General features: G+C 36.0%; 1 protein-coding gene across 1 annotated transcript; it reads left to right on the forward strand.

Annotated features, from left to right (window-relative positions):
* Positions 1-609: 609 nt before the first annotated feature.
* Positions 610-15549, forward strand: LOC106884306 (4-hydroxy-2-oxoglutarate aldolase, mitochondrial). The gene is made up of 7 exons (XM_014935619.2): positions 610-1085; positions 3178-3309; positions 6435-6562; positions 10482-10616; positions 14257-14353; positions 14437-14570; positions 15173-15549. Exons 1-7 carry the CDS (start codon positions 857-859, stop codon positions 15323-15325), a joined length of 1008 nt encoding a protein of 335 aa, XP_014791105.1. The 5' UTR covers positions 610-856; the 3' UTR covers positions 15326-15549.
* The last annotated feature ends 1021 nt before the right edge of the window (positions 15550-16570 follow it).

Raw genomic sequence — 16570 nt, forward strand, 5'->3', positions numbered from 1 at the left:
TCGGAAAACATTTTCCCCTACAAATTTCTTTATAATCATAATTTGTGCCATTTGAACGGTATATAACATTTCACTGTGGAGACGCAATGGCCCAGTGGTTAGGGCAGCGGACTCGCGGTCATAGGATCGCGGTTTCGATTCCCAGACCGGGTGTTGTGAGTGTTTATTGAGCGAAAACACCTAAAGCTCCACGAGGCTCCGGCAGGGTATGGTGGTGAACCCTGCTGTACTCTTTCACCACAACTTTCTCTCACTCTTACTTCCTGTTTCTGTTGTGCCTGTGTCACGCTGAATATCCCCGAGAACTACGTTAAGGGTACACGTGTGTGTGGAGTGCTCAGCACTTGCACGTTAATTTCACGAGCGACGGAGTGCCAACAACAAACATTTCACTAATATATATCCATTTTCCTTAAGGCTAAGAGGGAAAAATCGGGTCTTGGGAATTTTCCGAAAGTCCTCTCCCCATCCACCTTCATTCGTTTGCGCAAATTTTTGTTTTCATAATCGTTTTCTACACATTTTTTACACCTAGTACGCTGGGTTTGTCTTTTCATGACTGGGTCTGTGTGGTTAATTTTGCTGTTCATCCCTCAGAGATCGATAAAATAAAAGTACAAGTCAAGTTCTGAGGTCGATCTAATCGACAACACTTTTCCCCACAAGAATTTCCAGCTTTGTGCACACTGAGAAGCGATTATTGTAGAGGTGTAATTGTAGTAGCAGGCGGCAGAGAGGAAGTGAGAGATAGGAGAGATAAGAGAGAGAAGAAAAAAGATAATAAAACCAAGCAAAGTACAGAGAAGAGAACAAGTGGAATACACTAGTACTTGTTTCAAGAAAACAGTTGTTAAAAATGTCTGTTAGAAGTTTATTTCGGAGAGCGATTCGAACTGGTTACCTCTGTGCAACATCTTGTCGCCAGAACAGAATACGACTTGCGTCGCTGTCCACCCAGACGAAAACTAAACTTGATTTACGGGGTATATTCCCTCCTATTACAACACCTTTCAATGCCGACGAAACTATAGCATTCGATAAACTTGAGAAGAACTTATCCTTATGGAAGAATATACCATTCAAAGGTTGGTCGGTGATTACAGATTTCTAACCTTTTTGTTTTGTTCATTGTTTTTAACTTGTTTAAATTCTTTATTATTTATTAAATTTCCTGTTATTTTTATATCCACTTAATTCCATTAATAGTTTACAATAGTTGAATAGGTAGACTGCTGAAACTTTCACTTCTCTCTATCTATATAAAAATTTATTATTGAAATTGGAAAGTTCAATTTTGACTCTTCCAGTTCCAGTATTCAGAATCTCACAGAGATTGAACCGATTCCAATATTAATTTTCTTTACTCTACAAACGTATTGAGTCTTCTCTTAAAGGTAACTACCTAATCCATGTGTGCGGATAGCTAGCGAATAGGACTTTCTTGGAGCCTAAAATAAAATATATGCTTTGTGGTATTTGTTCCAGGCCTCTGAGTTCCAGTTCCACCTGTCATCATTACCTTTCATCCTTTCAAGGGTCGATAAAATAAAGTAGTTGTCCGGGCAATGTGAGAACATCGGATGACCCCTTACGTTCTGAGTTTGTTGGGTGAAAGACTTAATCCTCTCCCGATTGAACACCATTTGTTCTTTTGTAGCCTCCCTCAGGTGTATCACTTTCAGATTACCCCCAATTCGGGAAGTAGAATAAAATCGATTGAGATTTGCACTGCAAACTACGATAAAATTCTAATTGACAATGCAGTATTTAAGGTTAAATTTACAAGATCATAACTCTGTGTCTATGTCCCCGACCACCGTTTGACAACCGGTGTTAGATTGTTTATGTCCCCGTGACTTCACAGTCCGGCAAAAGATAGCGATAGTAAAAGTACTAGGCTTTTAAAAAAAACGAAAAAACAAGTACTACGTTCGGTGGAATTTTGGTTTAAGCATTATGGATTATGGATCGAAGCATTCCATGTTTCAGTCAATATGGGGTTTTAATATCGGTATATGGCTTCAGATTTATCTCATTAGGGAGTGGCTGTTGTGATGCTTTTACCAAATGTAATAATCTTTTATAGATAAAGACTGATGATGCTTCTACATTAATATCGAACATCTTTTACAAAATTCAAAAAGAAAAAATAATAAAAAACCTGTGTTGTCATTTTAAATCTTGTGAAAAAAATACCAGAATCTCAATAGTGAAGATTTTGAAAATTCCTTAATATTGAACACATTGTTGATTATCACAGAAAATTTGTTCCATTGCAAATCAACAAAGTTAGGGACAGACTACGTATTACTGCAAAACTTAAAATGACATTGAATATTTGTAGCATAGTTCATCATCCTCATCAATCCACTTTTCCATGCTTGCATGGGTCAAATGGAATTTATTGAAGCAGATTTGTTAAGACCAGATACCTTTTCTGTTGCAAACCCTTACTTATGTCCAAGCGAGGTACTTTATCTCCATATTTGGACATGTTTTCATGGAAGATTGGAAACAAATGACAAAGCTGTTCACTTACAACTAATGCATGATGTCAAGAAAAGGAGACACACACACACATAGACTGCTTCTTTCAGTTCCCATCTTCAAAATTCACACACAAGGCTTTGATCGACTCAGGACTATAATAAAAGACACTCACAATGCAGTGGGACTGAACCCAAAACCATGTAGTTAGGAAACAAACCTCTTAACCTCTCAGCCAGTTAAAGCAGAAGAAAATAAAGATGTACTTGTAGTTCCCTTCACTTTTATGGTTTGCTTGCATATTTGTCATAAAGTTCGATTGTTAACTAATTTATCAAATTTTTCATCACACAATGTCACAGTAGTATGATGAAAAATTATTACTATTATAATTTTTACTGCAAAAAAGAACTTTTTTTTTCATAAAGACAATCAATAATACTTCCCAAACTACGACATATATTGTTGAGAAAATCAGTTCTGTCTTCTTTCTAACACAAAACTGATGAGTCAATAGATCAGTTCAGTCATCTTATAAAGGTTGTGAATGTAAATAAAGCTGTTTTACCGTGCATTCAAAGCAGGTTATGGGTTGGATATACTATACCAAAACACACTGTAATTTGTTTATTTAATATTCTAATTTGAATGAGAGCTCCATTATTTATTATTCTTTTTTTTTTATAATAGGTTACACTTTGATGGGCTCAAATGGAGAATATGTCTTTTTAAGTCTGGAAGAACGACTGGATATTGTACAGAAAGTTATTAGTTTGACCAAAGAAGATGACAAAATCATAATGGTTGGTACTGGTTGTGAATGTAAGCATTTTATTTAATTTTTCCTTAATAGTACCATGTTGGAACCACTTTCCTATTGTTAAGCTATCTCCTCTTTCTTGTCTCTTCTGCTATGATGCTTTCTGCTCTTCTGTATTCACTGATTATATGGCACAACCACCACTTAATTCCACCCATTTCACTTGCTTCTTCTCCTCTTCCTTTCATTTTACTATCTGATATGTCCCACTAAATTCTTTTTTTCTAATCCTTCTTTATCACAGCTACAGGCCTCTGAAACTATCATCCTGTATAACCATCCAATAGCGTTCAAAAATTCCAACCAAACATTAATTTGCTGTCTCTACCAACTTGTCTAGGAAACAGAGTATTAACCATATTAGCCCAAATCAGTGATCTCTACTTTGCTTTGGGAAGTCTTTTGACCCTGCATCTCTTCCTTTGGTTAAATCTAAAATAATAAAAATATTACTTATATAAATAGTTTCTCAAATGACATAACATGTGAAGTTCCCCCAAAATACTGGTGGTCTGCCCATTTTTTTGTAAGATTCTCAAAGTAGTGTCCTACAAAGGAAGAGGTGTCATCTCACTCTGTTGAGATTGACATGGTTACTGTTTAGCTTGAAATAAATTGGTCTTGGCTAAAATAGTTTTGAACATAGATTTATTTAGTCAGGGTTGATGTTTTTTTAAAATTCATCACCTTCATTTGATTACTATACATTTTCTCATACTGACATGGGTTGACCAGATCTGCTCAATAGGGACTTTTATGTACCACAGTCTTGAATCCTTTCATCCATAAAATTGATAACAGCTGATCAGTTTCCTTCATCGTTTCATTGTAGTTATTATTGTTGTTGTTTAAACCCAGGTTGGCACTGATCCAGAAGACCTATAACCAAAGACATTCCAACTATGACTATTCTGCCTTCTTTTAAGGCAGTAGGGCATTGTTTGAGAGATTTTTGCCTGTTATTTCTAGTAGACTGAGCAACTACATAGAAGCTTCTTTGTAGATTCATACATTGTAGTATTCTGGTTTGTAAATATTTCAGGGATGAATCATTACTTGATTAGTAAAGTGAGTTGTTTTTTTTTTGGCAGTTTTAATTAAATGCCTTAATATTTCAACTGAAGTGTAAATTAAGTCTGCATGGATAGAAATGTCATTTCTTACTTAATTAAGCTCTTGATATTCAAAACTGACAATATGTATATAGAACACAAGTGTCTAATGTTTCAAATTATATCTCCTTTCAAAGTAGTTCATTTTAACTTAGTACTTTTGAAGGTGGAGAGAGAAACCACACATAATTTATTTTAAAGGTGACCTGGTGGTGGTATTACATTTTAACTAATCTTCTGCATAAGTTTTCGTAAATGAAAGATAACCTATATTGAATTAACATCATTTACATACAAAAATAATTATCTTTCACTTGGAAGATATTTATTAGCTTTAAGATATGGTGCCTGGTGAATATTGCTGCTGGGTCAAGGTGATCCAGCTGTGACCATATAGTTTTCCTTTTTTTTCTTTTAGGCATAATTACGACTACATGTCTAACTACTTCTTTGTGACTTTTAGACAAGTATGATTTGAGGGAGACTTAGCTGTTATTTTTACCATGTTGAGTCCCTACGATTGGTTTGTATAAATTGGTGAAAGCATTCAATGAAAATATTATGTGAAATAAATGTTCATTCAGTCTACTTGAAATAGCAGCTAAAGCTCCTTCATATCATATCCTTCCATCTTAAAAATTGGAAGGACACATTAGACAATGTAGTCCTAAATTCATTTAAAAAGATGAGAAAGCTTTTGCTCATAGATCTGTTCAATCAAGGCTTACCCAGGCTTAAACAACAACAGAACTACATATGAAGTTTGCCTCAGTAACATTTATACTTCATTGCTACTGACAGACAAACAGGCAATCAGACAGTCATATTAGAATGTAACTGAATTTTATCAATGATCACTACTTACCCACCCATACCACTTCTCTTGTATTCACCTTCCTGTAACTTGAGGGTAGACTCTGACATATCTTCACCACCATCCTTCTCTACCAAGTGGGGTAACCATGTATCACCCTAACAGTAAGACATGTTCCTGTTCTGTCATACTTTAATCACTTAACACTTCCTCAATACTACTCGCCCATCTCATTTGAGGGGGTCTTGCCTTGTGAGTCACTTGTTGACTTTACTAATGTTGGTGCCATGTAAAAAGCACCCAGTACACTTTGTAAAGTGGTTAGCATTAGGAAAGACATCCAACCATAGGAACCATACCAAAGCAGATATTGGAGCACAATGCAGTCCTCTGGTTTGCCAGTTCTTGTCAAACTGTCTAACCCATGCTAGCATGAAAAACAGGCATTAAATAATGATCATGTTTAGGAAGATGTTGTTTTATCATACCGGTATATCTACATCTTTGTATGTGCATAAATGTTTCTCTATGTCAATTGATCTATCAAATATATGAATAACATGCTTAGATGAAGAGGTCTGATAATACTAAAACATGTCTAGAGTTGTTTTCATGTCTATTAAAAACAGACTATCCATCCCCTCCACATTATCTATTTACAATTTTAATTAATTTGGATTCTCATGTGTCAACTCATTAAAGTAAAAACAAAATTCCTTTTGATTTTGAGTTGTTTCCCATGCCTTTTGGTTTGGTTTAATTAAACATTGTTCAACAATCTACATCTTTTCTCAATGTGAATATAGTCTTTATTAATTAAAGTATTAAAGTGATCATATACATTTCATTAAGTATATTAGTGCCTACTTTACTATTTACCACCTTCAGTTTTCTATCTGAAGCTACATTGTGTCCCTCTGTAGCAAAGGTTTAGGTTTTCCATGGCTTAATTACACTAACTATAAATAAGCGCTATGAGGAGGTACAATGCACCTTCTCTAAACAAGAAGTGCATTTCATACTTGGTAACTTTTTTTGTTAGACTACAGCACAACTCAAATATTTGTATGACTTTAGAAAAAGTAATAGTAAATAACTCAAGTACATCATATTCTAAAATATTGTATGAAGATGAGGATGAAGTCTCCATTAGTTCCAGCATAGGTTAACTGAAGAGGTTACAAATTTCATATACTTTCAGCAACACAAGCAACCATTAAGTTTACCAACCAAATAGCATCAGTTGGTGCTGACACTGCACTAGTAGTGACACCATGCTATTACAAAGGAGGTATGTCAAACTCTGCCCTTATACAACATTATAGAAAGGTAAGACTTGTTGAAAATTTAAAATTATTTGTTCTTCAAGTTTTGTACTGGATTTTCATAAGTCAATTGTATTCATTGAAGTACTTTGTCTGGCACTTATTTTGTTGACCTTGTAAAGAGGAAAGGAAAAATCACTCTGGATGTAATTGACAAGGAACAAAATACTTGTTGTTGGCACTCCATCACTTACGACGTCGAGGGTTCCAGTTGATCTGATCAACAGAACAGCCTGCTCATGAAATTAACGTGCAAGCGGCTGAGCACTCCACTGACACGTGTATCCTTAACATAGTTCTCGGGGATATACAGCATGACACAGAGTGTGACAAGGCTGACCCTTTGAATTACAGGTACAACAGAAACAGGAAGTAAGAGTGAGAGAAAGTTGTGGTGAAAGAGTACAGCAGGGTTTGCCACCATCTCCTGCTGGAGCCTCATGGAGCTTTAGGTGTTTTCACTCAATAAACACTCACAACACCCGGTCTAGGAATCGAAACCGCGATCCTATAACCACGACTCCGCTGCCCTAACTGCTGGGCCATTGCGCCTCCACAGAACAAAATACTATGAAGTAGTTTTTGATAAACACATTCTGCTATCCATTACTGATGTGCATACATACATATGTTTTATTTTTAACAAGCAGAATGCACAAAGTGACTCAAAGGATAAGATCTTGATAAATGGCATACATGATACTCTTGGCCCTTGAGTCACTTGGTAGCTTCTGCCTATTAAAAATTAAAAAATACTCACTCATGTTTTGTGTTCTATTTCTATCCTGTTTGTACTACTATCAAACCTACATATTTACATGTGCGTGTTATGATTTTGACAATTTACCAGATGAAACTGTAGTAAATTATTATCTTAAACCATCCCTTCAACTCAATTTAAATTATTTTTATGGCTGGTGTCTAGCATTAAGCCCTTTATATGTTGGAATATATTGTAATATTGCACATCAGTGCAGTATTACAATTTATCAAGCTATCTCTCTCTCTCATATGTTTGTTTTCTCTGTGATCTGATAACTAGAGATCAAGCTGAATAGTTTCAGCTTTATTTACTGCTTCAGTTATGGACTACCACCTACCTTCCTAACTACATAGACATTAGTAGGTTATGGCTATTCATTGCATGCACAAACTCTGATAAAACTAAATTAGTCAGTCCTAATTTGCATGACAATATAATCATTGGCAACATGAATTATTTATGAATAAGATAATAAGATCACTATACAACACATGGATAGACATAAAAAATTAAAGAAAGGAAAAAAAAACGTGGTATAACCATAGTATCTACTTTTTACAGCAAAGGTAAAAATTTATGTTCACTAAAAACACATATTTGTAAATTTAACTTATATCTCTGCTTATCCTAACACTGTGTAGTTTCTCATTATCATCATCATCATCACCACTTAACTTTCGTTGGACAGTTTGACAAAGACTGGCAAACCAGAGAACTATGCCAAATTCTATTGTCTGCTTTGACATGGTTTCTATGGCTGGATACCCTTCCTAATGCCAACCACTTTATAGAGTATACTGGATGCTTTTTTTTTATGGCACCAGCACCAAGTAACTTTAAAAACAATACAAAGTCTCCCTCAACTGGAGGGAGTAGTATTGATGGAGGTGGCTTTGTGTCAGTTGACGAGAGGTTAAACGAATAAGATGGATAGAGATAGGTGTCTTGCTGTAGAAGAGATACAAGGATATTCTAGTTGGAGAAATAGGGAGAAGCAAACTTTGAGAGAAAGATAGAGAGTGGGAGAGATGGTGGTGGATATGTGTCAGGACATACCCTCAAGGTTCAGTGGGGGGGGGGAGAATATAGGTGAAATGACACAGAAGACTGGATGGAGAAAGCATTGGGAAAATTTCATAAGAATGTGATGGGGAGATAGATGGGATAAAGGTGGCTATATAATTAATTATAATTTATGCTTGTATGTATGTATGCATAGTCAATCAGTTTTCAAGCATTTTCCACCATGCTGTAGACCAGTTCAACTTCCTTGGGTCCCCTCAGCAATTCTGCATCACCCAAGCCAAACTCTTAGCCTCCCATTAGCTTCATACACACACACCAGATTCACACTTTTCCCTTCCCCCACCTTACCACTCATGCCTCTAGCAACCTCTTCCTCTTCTGGTCATTTTAGCATGCAGTAACCATCTTACTGAAATACATTTTTTCTTTTCTCTCTCCATTTGTTCTCTCTTATTCTATTCTCTCAGTAGAAGAATGTATGCTTGAAACGTAAAAAATTTTCCCTTCTATTTTTCCTGAGTGTAAACCTAATAGACTCTGTTTTATTACTTCGTCTTTTGTTTTTTGCACTATATACATATATATATTTGGTGGCACAATGGCCGCAGTTTCGATTCCCAGACCGGGCGTTGTGAGTGTTTATTGAGCGAAAACACCTAAAGCTCCAAGAGGCTCCGGCAGGGGATGGTGGCAAACCCTGCTGTACTCTTTCACCACAACTTTCTCTTACTTCCTGTTTCTGTTGTGCCTGTAATTCAAAGGGTCAGCCTTGTCACACTGTGTCACGCTGAATATCCCCGAGAACTAAGTTAAGGGTACATGTGTCTGTGGAATGCTCAGCCACTCGCACGTTAATTTCACGAGCAGGCTGTTCCGTTCATTGGATCAACTGGAACCCTCGACGTCGTTAGCGACGGAGTACCAACAACATATATATATATATATATATATATATATATATATCCATCCATTTAGTATTAACTGTTGGAAAAAAGAGTACTCAATACCATAGTAGAAATTAATTATGTCAGTCTCTTGCTACTCTGAGTTTCACCTGTGAGTGCACAAAATTTTCAGATAAGTTATGGATCATAACTGAAAATCTTATTTACCCACAGGTGAAACTCAGAGTAGCAAGAGATTGACCCAAACAAAATAAAATATACACAAATACATGTATACATATGTACATATGTATGCTTCTGCTATTTTTGTGCTAGAAAGATGAAAACATTGATCTCATTAAATTATATACATATATATTTAAATGTAGTGCCCTAGTATGGTTGCAATCCAGTGAGTGAAACTTTTAAAAGAAGATAAGAAATTATGAGAGGACTCCATGATGAAGGAGACATGGACTCTGCATGTAACATCATTAGCCACCTGTCTAGGAGGACAATAACACTGAATAATATCTGATACAAAGTAGAGAGGACTTTTTAGTCCTGCCATAGAAAACCCCTCTAACACTAATAGCATGATAGAATATATCACAGTCCTTGGTGTAAAGTGGGCAAAACACTAAGAGACTTCTAGAAATGAGAATGATAATGGATTTCCCATCAGTGTCAACAATGAACATTTAGTTGTTCAGCCAATTGATTTCCTATTCATGAAGTCAATATGTAAGGAGTTGAGGCTTCCACAGGAACATGTACTCTTAATTAATTCTCAGGCTAAACATGTGTAACAAAATATAATGTTACTGAGCCTTTTGAATTTACAGTCAGATGTAATTCATAAAAGAAAGAGAGAGTTGGCCCTCTTTACTAATATTATATTTATTAACTACAAAAAAATGGAAGACAAAGTTGAGTCTACTATTGACATATAATAATTTGATATCCTGGTATTGATATGTTATAACCAAGCATCTCAGCATTTATTTATTTATTATAACTTAATATCTCACTATTGATTTATAACTCAACACCTGATGATTGATATATTGTAACCTGATATTTTCATATTAACATATTATAACCTAACCTCTCTATTTTGACATGTAACTCAATATCTCAGTATATACATAACATAGTTTCAAACTAGTCATTTATCTTTCGAATAACTTTGCAGGGCTCTTGTTAATTTTCTTACATTCAAACTTGATTCAGTTTTCTTCTCATTACAGGTTGCTGATAACAGCTTAATTCCAATACTTCTCTACAGTGTTCCTTCAAATACAAGTATTGATTTAGCTGAAGATGTGATAATACAGTTGGCTGATCATCCCAATATTATTGGTCTCAAAGATAGTGGAGGAAATGTAAGTATCTTGTTGGCAAATACTGACTTTATTGATCTCTTAGATAATATTAGCCTGCTAAACTTGTATTAGTGTCACTTTGGAGACACATACAAAGAACTAAAGAGTTGTAGGTTTCTAAACATTACTATATAGAGTTTAACTATGAACTATGGTTAGAAATTATAAGTGGCCAGAAACAAATCTGTCATTTTCATTATATGAGACCTCTGGTTAACAGGCACTTGGTTCTCCAGACCTCTTCTATGTCAACAAACATCTTGATATCAAACCCGGTGAGGATCATGAGAAACATATATGTGCCCTTCCAGTGAGCAGAGACAACTTATACAGGATTCTATCCACTGCATGTAATTCTCATGATACGGCCAATGAGACTAGATAAGAGTTTATAAAGGAGCCAAAGAAAGCTTGAAACCATTATCTGCAATGACACTAATGCCATATACCCCATGTACTGTTGCAAATTCTGAAACAGACTTGAAAGAAAAATAGAAAATTTGAACAAGAAAAACTCCTGGTTTGATATTCAACAATGCTACATACAACTAGAGGTAAACTAGGTTGCAAATTTAGAAAAGCATTACTTGACACAAAACTTAGCATCAAAATAGTAGACAAACCAAGCAGAGCCATCAACTCACTACTATGAAAACCACACCCATCTGAGAAAACACCTAGCATGGAAAACAACTAACCCAAGAATAAACTGCAAAACTAAAAATATTGTATACCTTATGAGATGCATAGGGAGACAATGAAAAGACATTGCACAACCTATATAGGAGAGACATGTGCAGTTAACATAAGATTGCAGAACACTAGTGAGAGTACAATAAAAAGAAACAAACATTCATTCTCTATTAGCCTACCATACAGAAACACAATAGCTCATTAAAAATGTTGAAGTATAAATTCTTTCTAGACATCCAAAAGACTAAACCTTATGACAGATGAGAGAAATACAGGAAGTAGACCCTGCCCACACAATATAAAGAACAAGTAATGTAACAACACTTCACTAATGATAACCCATCACCACAATAATACAAGAGTAAAGATAAAATAAGTTGAACAATTGACTAACACACATATACATTCTAATGACAGTTGGCACTCCGTCGCTTACGACGTCGAGGGTTCCAGTTGTTCCGATCAACGGAACAGCCTGCTCGTGAAATTAACGTGCAAGTGGCTGAGCACTCCACAGACACGTGTACCCTTAACGTAGTTCTCGGGGATATTCAGCGTGACACAGTGTGACAAGGCTGACCCTTTGAATTACAGGCACAACAGAAACAGGAAGAAAGAGTGAGAGAAAGTTGTGGTGAAAGAGTACAGCAGGGTTTACCACTATCCCCTGCCAGAGCCTTGTGGAGCTTTAGGTGTTTTCTCTCAATAAACACTCACAACACCCGGTCTGGGAATCGAAACCGCAATCCTATGACTACAAGTCCGCTGCCCTAACCACTGGGCCTCCTAATGACAGTAACAACAAAAAGAAGCAAAGTAAACACTAATGTCATTAACTCATATTTAAAAAGATGCAACAACAGTAAAATCAGTTAAAAACCAATTATTTAAAAATACACCCCCACTGATGTGAAAAATATTTGGGGGAACATAAATAAACAAGTGCCTTGGAAAAGGAAAAGAAATATATACAAAGAATAACTGGTATGTTTATAGGCTTTATTAGTTGACTCTTCCCAAATAGGCATACTTTTATTAGAACTAAATGGGTTTACTGTTTCAGATATTCATTCAGTTAATATTGTATCTTGTACTGAGACTAGCTAAATAAACAATTCCATTGGAATTAGAGATTCTGTTATGCAAAGGATGTTAAGCTATAAACTGTGATGGCTCATAACTTGTAACAGTAGTTTAAGCTGCAGTGGCTTGTAACTGTATAATTGTACATCCATTCATATTATCAATCTTCCTATCAAAAGTTTATTGGTTCACATATGGAAATATATAGGCTATAATAACTCAAATTAAGCGGTAGTTATTGGTTGCTAAAATGGTTTGATAAGGTTGATATGTCAATTGAGCTGAGTAGCTTATAATCAAAACCAGCAATGTTATGCATAGAGATTGGTATTAATGCTGTATAGGCTTGTAGTAAAAATGGCTTAATAAGAAGTGACTTACTCTACTGGCTACATGACGCTCTGCAGTCAGTCTATGGAGAAGCAAAAAAAAACAATCAGTCTTTCTTTCAAGACATCCTTCAGACATGGCTTTGTGGTAAGAAATTTGCTTCCCAACCACTTGGTTATGGTTTCAGTCTCATTGTGTAACATTTTGAGCAAGGGTTTTCTACTACAGCCCTAGACTGACCAAAACCTTGTGAGTGGGTTTGGTAGTCAGAAACTAAAACTCATCATGTGTGTGTGTGTGTGTGCATGTCCACCACTACTTGACAACTGGTATTGATTTGTTTATGTCCCTGTAACTTGGTAATTTGACAAAAGAGACCAACAGAACAAGTACTGGGGTCGATCTGTTTAACTGAACCCCTTCAATGTGGAGCTCCAGCATGGTCACAGTCCAATGATTGAAACAAGTAAAAGCTAGTTTGTTATTTGACTCAGTCCATTTCTTGTATAATCCTCACTTTTATCCATGCCAGCATGGAAAACTGACTTTAAATGATAAATGGAGCTTGTTTGGCGTCAATCCACATCACAAAACACTATCAGCTATCTTCATTCAATAGAAAGTGGTATCATTTTTTACTGCTGCTGCTGCTGTCAATACATAGGCATTGTTTATATTCAAAACAAACTTTATATTAAATATGTGGGTGTAAGTTCATATCATTCACATGTCAGAAAATAGTTTCGCTTTTATTTATAAACAATTCACAAAACAACTCTTTTTGGTTCCCACATTACTCCCTTACTAACACAAAAAGTACTTGCCATCCTGAACAAGGATGACTTCGCTTTCCACACAGCCAGCATTGATAAAATGTTAATACAGTTGATCTAATTGACTATATTTCCCCAGCACACTAATAAAAATATTGTTACAGTTACAACTTATGACTTTGTGCATGTGTGAGAGAGTTGTAGTAGAAACTGCTTTTGTTTTGTTACTGAAATCCACCAGAAACAGTTATGTTTTCCATTATTTGAACAATGTATAGGTATTTGACCTGCTAGAAATAACTGCCAGAGCTCCCTCAAATCACATTTCAGAGTTTGATATTCAACAATGCTACATCGTTTTGTGTCGACCGTGCGACACCTAGAGGTGAACTAGGTTGCAAATTTAGAAAAGCATTACTTGACACAAAACTTAGCATCAAAGTAGTAGACAAACCAAGCAGAGCCATCAACTCACTACCATGAAAACTACACCCATCTGAGAAAACACCTAGCATGGAAAACAAATCACATTCTACCAACTTATTGGAAAATGTTGAGATACACTAGTCTAAAAACAAAACTGGATTGTCACTACTAGAATGCCTTTGATTACAGGTCTATTCAATCAGAGATAACTTGGGAGTTAAACAACAGCACATATTCATATATAACACAGAAAAATTAAATGAGCTCACAGCAAGAAATAAATAACTTGTCACCCAATCAATTCACTGCAAAACATTTGTTTCTTTCTTTTCCAGATTGCCAAATTAAGCAACATTATATTTGCTACAAAAAATAAAGACTTCCAAGTACTAGCAGGATCTGCAAGTTTTTTGTATCCAGCGTTGATGGCAGGTATGTATTGAGTTACATACAAATTCAATGTGGGATTTGTTGAAGATCTAACCAATTAAACATCTATTTTTCTCTTTTTAAAGGTTGTGTAGGAGGAGTTTGTGCTTTGGCCAATGTCTTAGGAAAAGATGTTTGTAATTTGCAGTCACTGTTTGAAAAAGGGTTACACAGCTCTGCCAAAGACCTACAGCTGAGATTGGTGGCGCCAAATCAAGCGGTTAGTCTCTTGCCTTAGATTCCTTCATTTCTGTACATTATATTTGTTGTTGAAAGATAACATTTAGAATTTATAATGCTGGCACAAAGCCACAAATAGTGAGAGGAGGAATGAACTAATTTAGTCAACACTTATTAATTGAAAGACAAAGTTGCCTCTGGGTGAGATTTACTACATCATTATAGAAAAAGTGGCAGATGGTAGAATCAGAAGAGAATTAGTTAAATTACCTTGCAGTAATATGTCTCCTTTACATTTTGAGTACCATTTCCACTGAGGTTATCTTCATTTACATTCTTCAAGAGTTCAAATAAGTACCAGATGATTGCATGGATAACTCTTTCCCAACCACATGGTTCTAGGTTTGATTCACTGCTCATTACCTTAGGCAGGTGTCTTCTAACATAATTCCAGGTTGACCAATATCTTGAGTGGCATTTGGTAGATGGAAACTATGCAGAAGCCTATCATGCATGCGTGTATGTGTGTGTGTGTGTGTGTGCAGGCATCCAGCTGTAAAATACTACCTCAGCAACATGGAAAAACCAGAAGTAAAATGATAAATAGCAGTCTTAAATATTTTTTTAAATATATATTTTCAGGTTACAGCTAAATATGGTATACCAGGCCTAAAAGTTGCTATGGACTGGTTTGGTCTCTATGGTGGCCATCCACGATCACCTCTTCAACCTCTCACAGAAGAACAAGCATTGAAAATGAAAGAAGATTTTACCACTAGGAATTTTATGCAATAAAAATGTATTTTATTGGTTTTTGATATGGAATACTACTTCTGGTACAGTTGTCAAAACTTCTTGGAAAAAAGGAATAATATATTTACAGGAAACTATTTTTCTCCGGTTTGAAAATTTAACAATGAAATTTTTTAATTATGATTAATAATATAAATCAAATTTTTCATCAAGAACTTAATCCCACCCCAGAAAATTATTGTGGATAAACAAAATTCTTTTTATAATTTTATGATTTTAAATTCTTTGATTGCAATATTTTGAGTTTAAATTCTCTGTTACATAAAACAGTTTTCACCAAGGTTTGCAGCTTGTCAGAAAATAAGTTCCGATGAATAACATATTTATTGGTATTAGAGTGACAAACAAACCACTTTGTTAACCCAGGGCTATAGTAAAAGACATTTGCCCAAGGTGTCATACAGTAGGACTGAACCTGAAATCATGTGGTTGGGAAGCAAACTATTACAGCCACACTTGTGCCTGTTATATGCATGTTTATAGACCAAATGGGTATGAGATTTAGTGGTTAGGACTCTTGGTTTTTACCCAGGTGGTCCAGGTTTGATTCCTGGCATACAAATGTTACTTGTTTTGTGAAGTTGCATAGCCAAGTGGTTATGGTGCTGGACTCATTGTCATAAGGTCAATACCTAGGCCAGGCAAGGGCTACTGCAGCCCTTTTTCCCACTAGCAGTCACATCCTCTGTTTTTTGGGGTCAAATGTGGGAGAGCCAAGGGGGTGTCTGTCTGTTTGTGAGTACACAGGTACTTAAAACAATTAGTGAAAGCATGGCTGCCAGATCATACTCAGTCACAAGTGACAGCTCTCTCTAGATATATATATATACACACACACACGAAGATGAAGCCTTGACTATATATATGCCGTTGCCAGTACCGCCTGACTGGCTCCCATAGGATTTTCGAGCGAGATCGTTGCCAGTGCCCCTGGACTGGCTTGTGCGGGTGGCACATAAAAGACACCATTTCGAGCGTGGCCGTTTTCGTGCGGGCGACACGTAAAAGCACCCAATACACTCTCTGAGTGGTTGGCATTAGGAAGGGCATCCAGCTGTAGAAACTCTGCCAAATTAGATTGGAGCCTGGTGTTGCCATCCGGTTTCACCAGTCCTCAGTCAAATCGTCCAACCCATGCTAGCATGGAAAGCGGACGTTAAACGATGATGATGATGATATATATATATATAGTCAAGGCTTCATCTTCATCCACCTTGATAGCCTCTC

This window comes from Octopus bimaculoides, chromosome 2 (genome assembly GCF_001194135.2).
Source record: "Octopus bimaculoides isolate UCB-OBI-ISO-001 chromosome 2, ASM119413v2, whole genome shotgun sequence".
NCBI classification, from domain to species: Eukaryota; Metazoa; Mollusca; class Cephalopoda; order Octopoda; family Octopodidae; genus Octopus; species Octopus bimaculoides.

Excerpts from the sequence above, each read along its gene's own strand:
- LOC106884306 (XM_014935619.2), top strand. The coding sequence starts at position 857 with ATGTCTGTTAGAAGTTTATTTCGGAGAGCGATTCGAACTGGTTACCTC. Across the intron at positions 6,563-10,481 it reads TTATACAACATTATAGAAAG|GTTGCTGATAACAGCTTAAT; the intron begins GTAAGACTTGTT and ends TTCTCATTACAG. Across the intron at positions 14,354-14,436 it reads GTATCCAGCGTTGATGGCAG|GTTGTGTAGGAGGAGTTTGT; the intron begins GTATGTATTGAG and ends CTCTTTTTAAAG.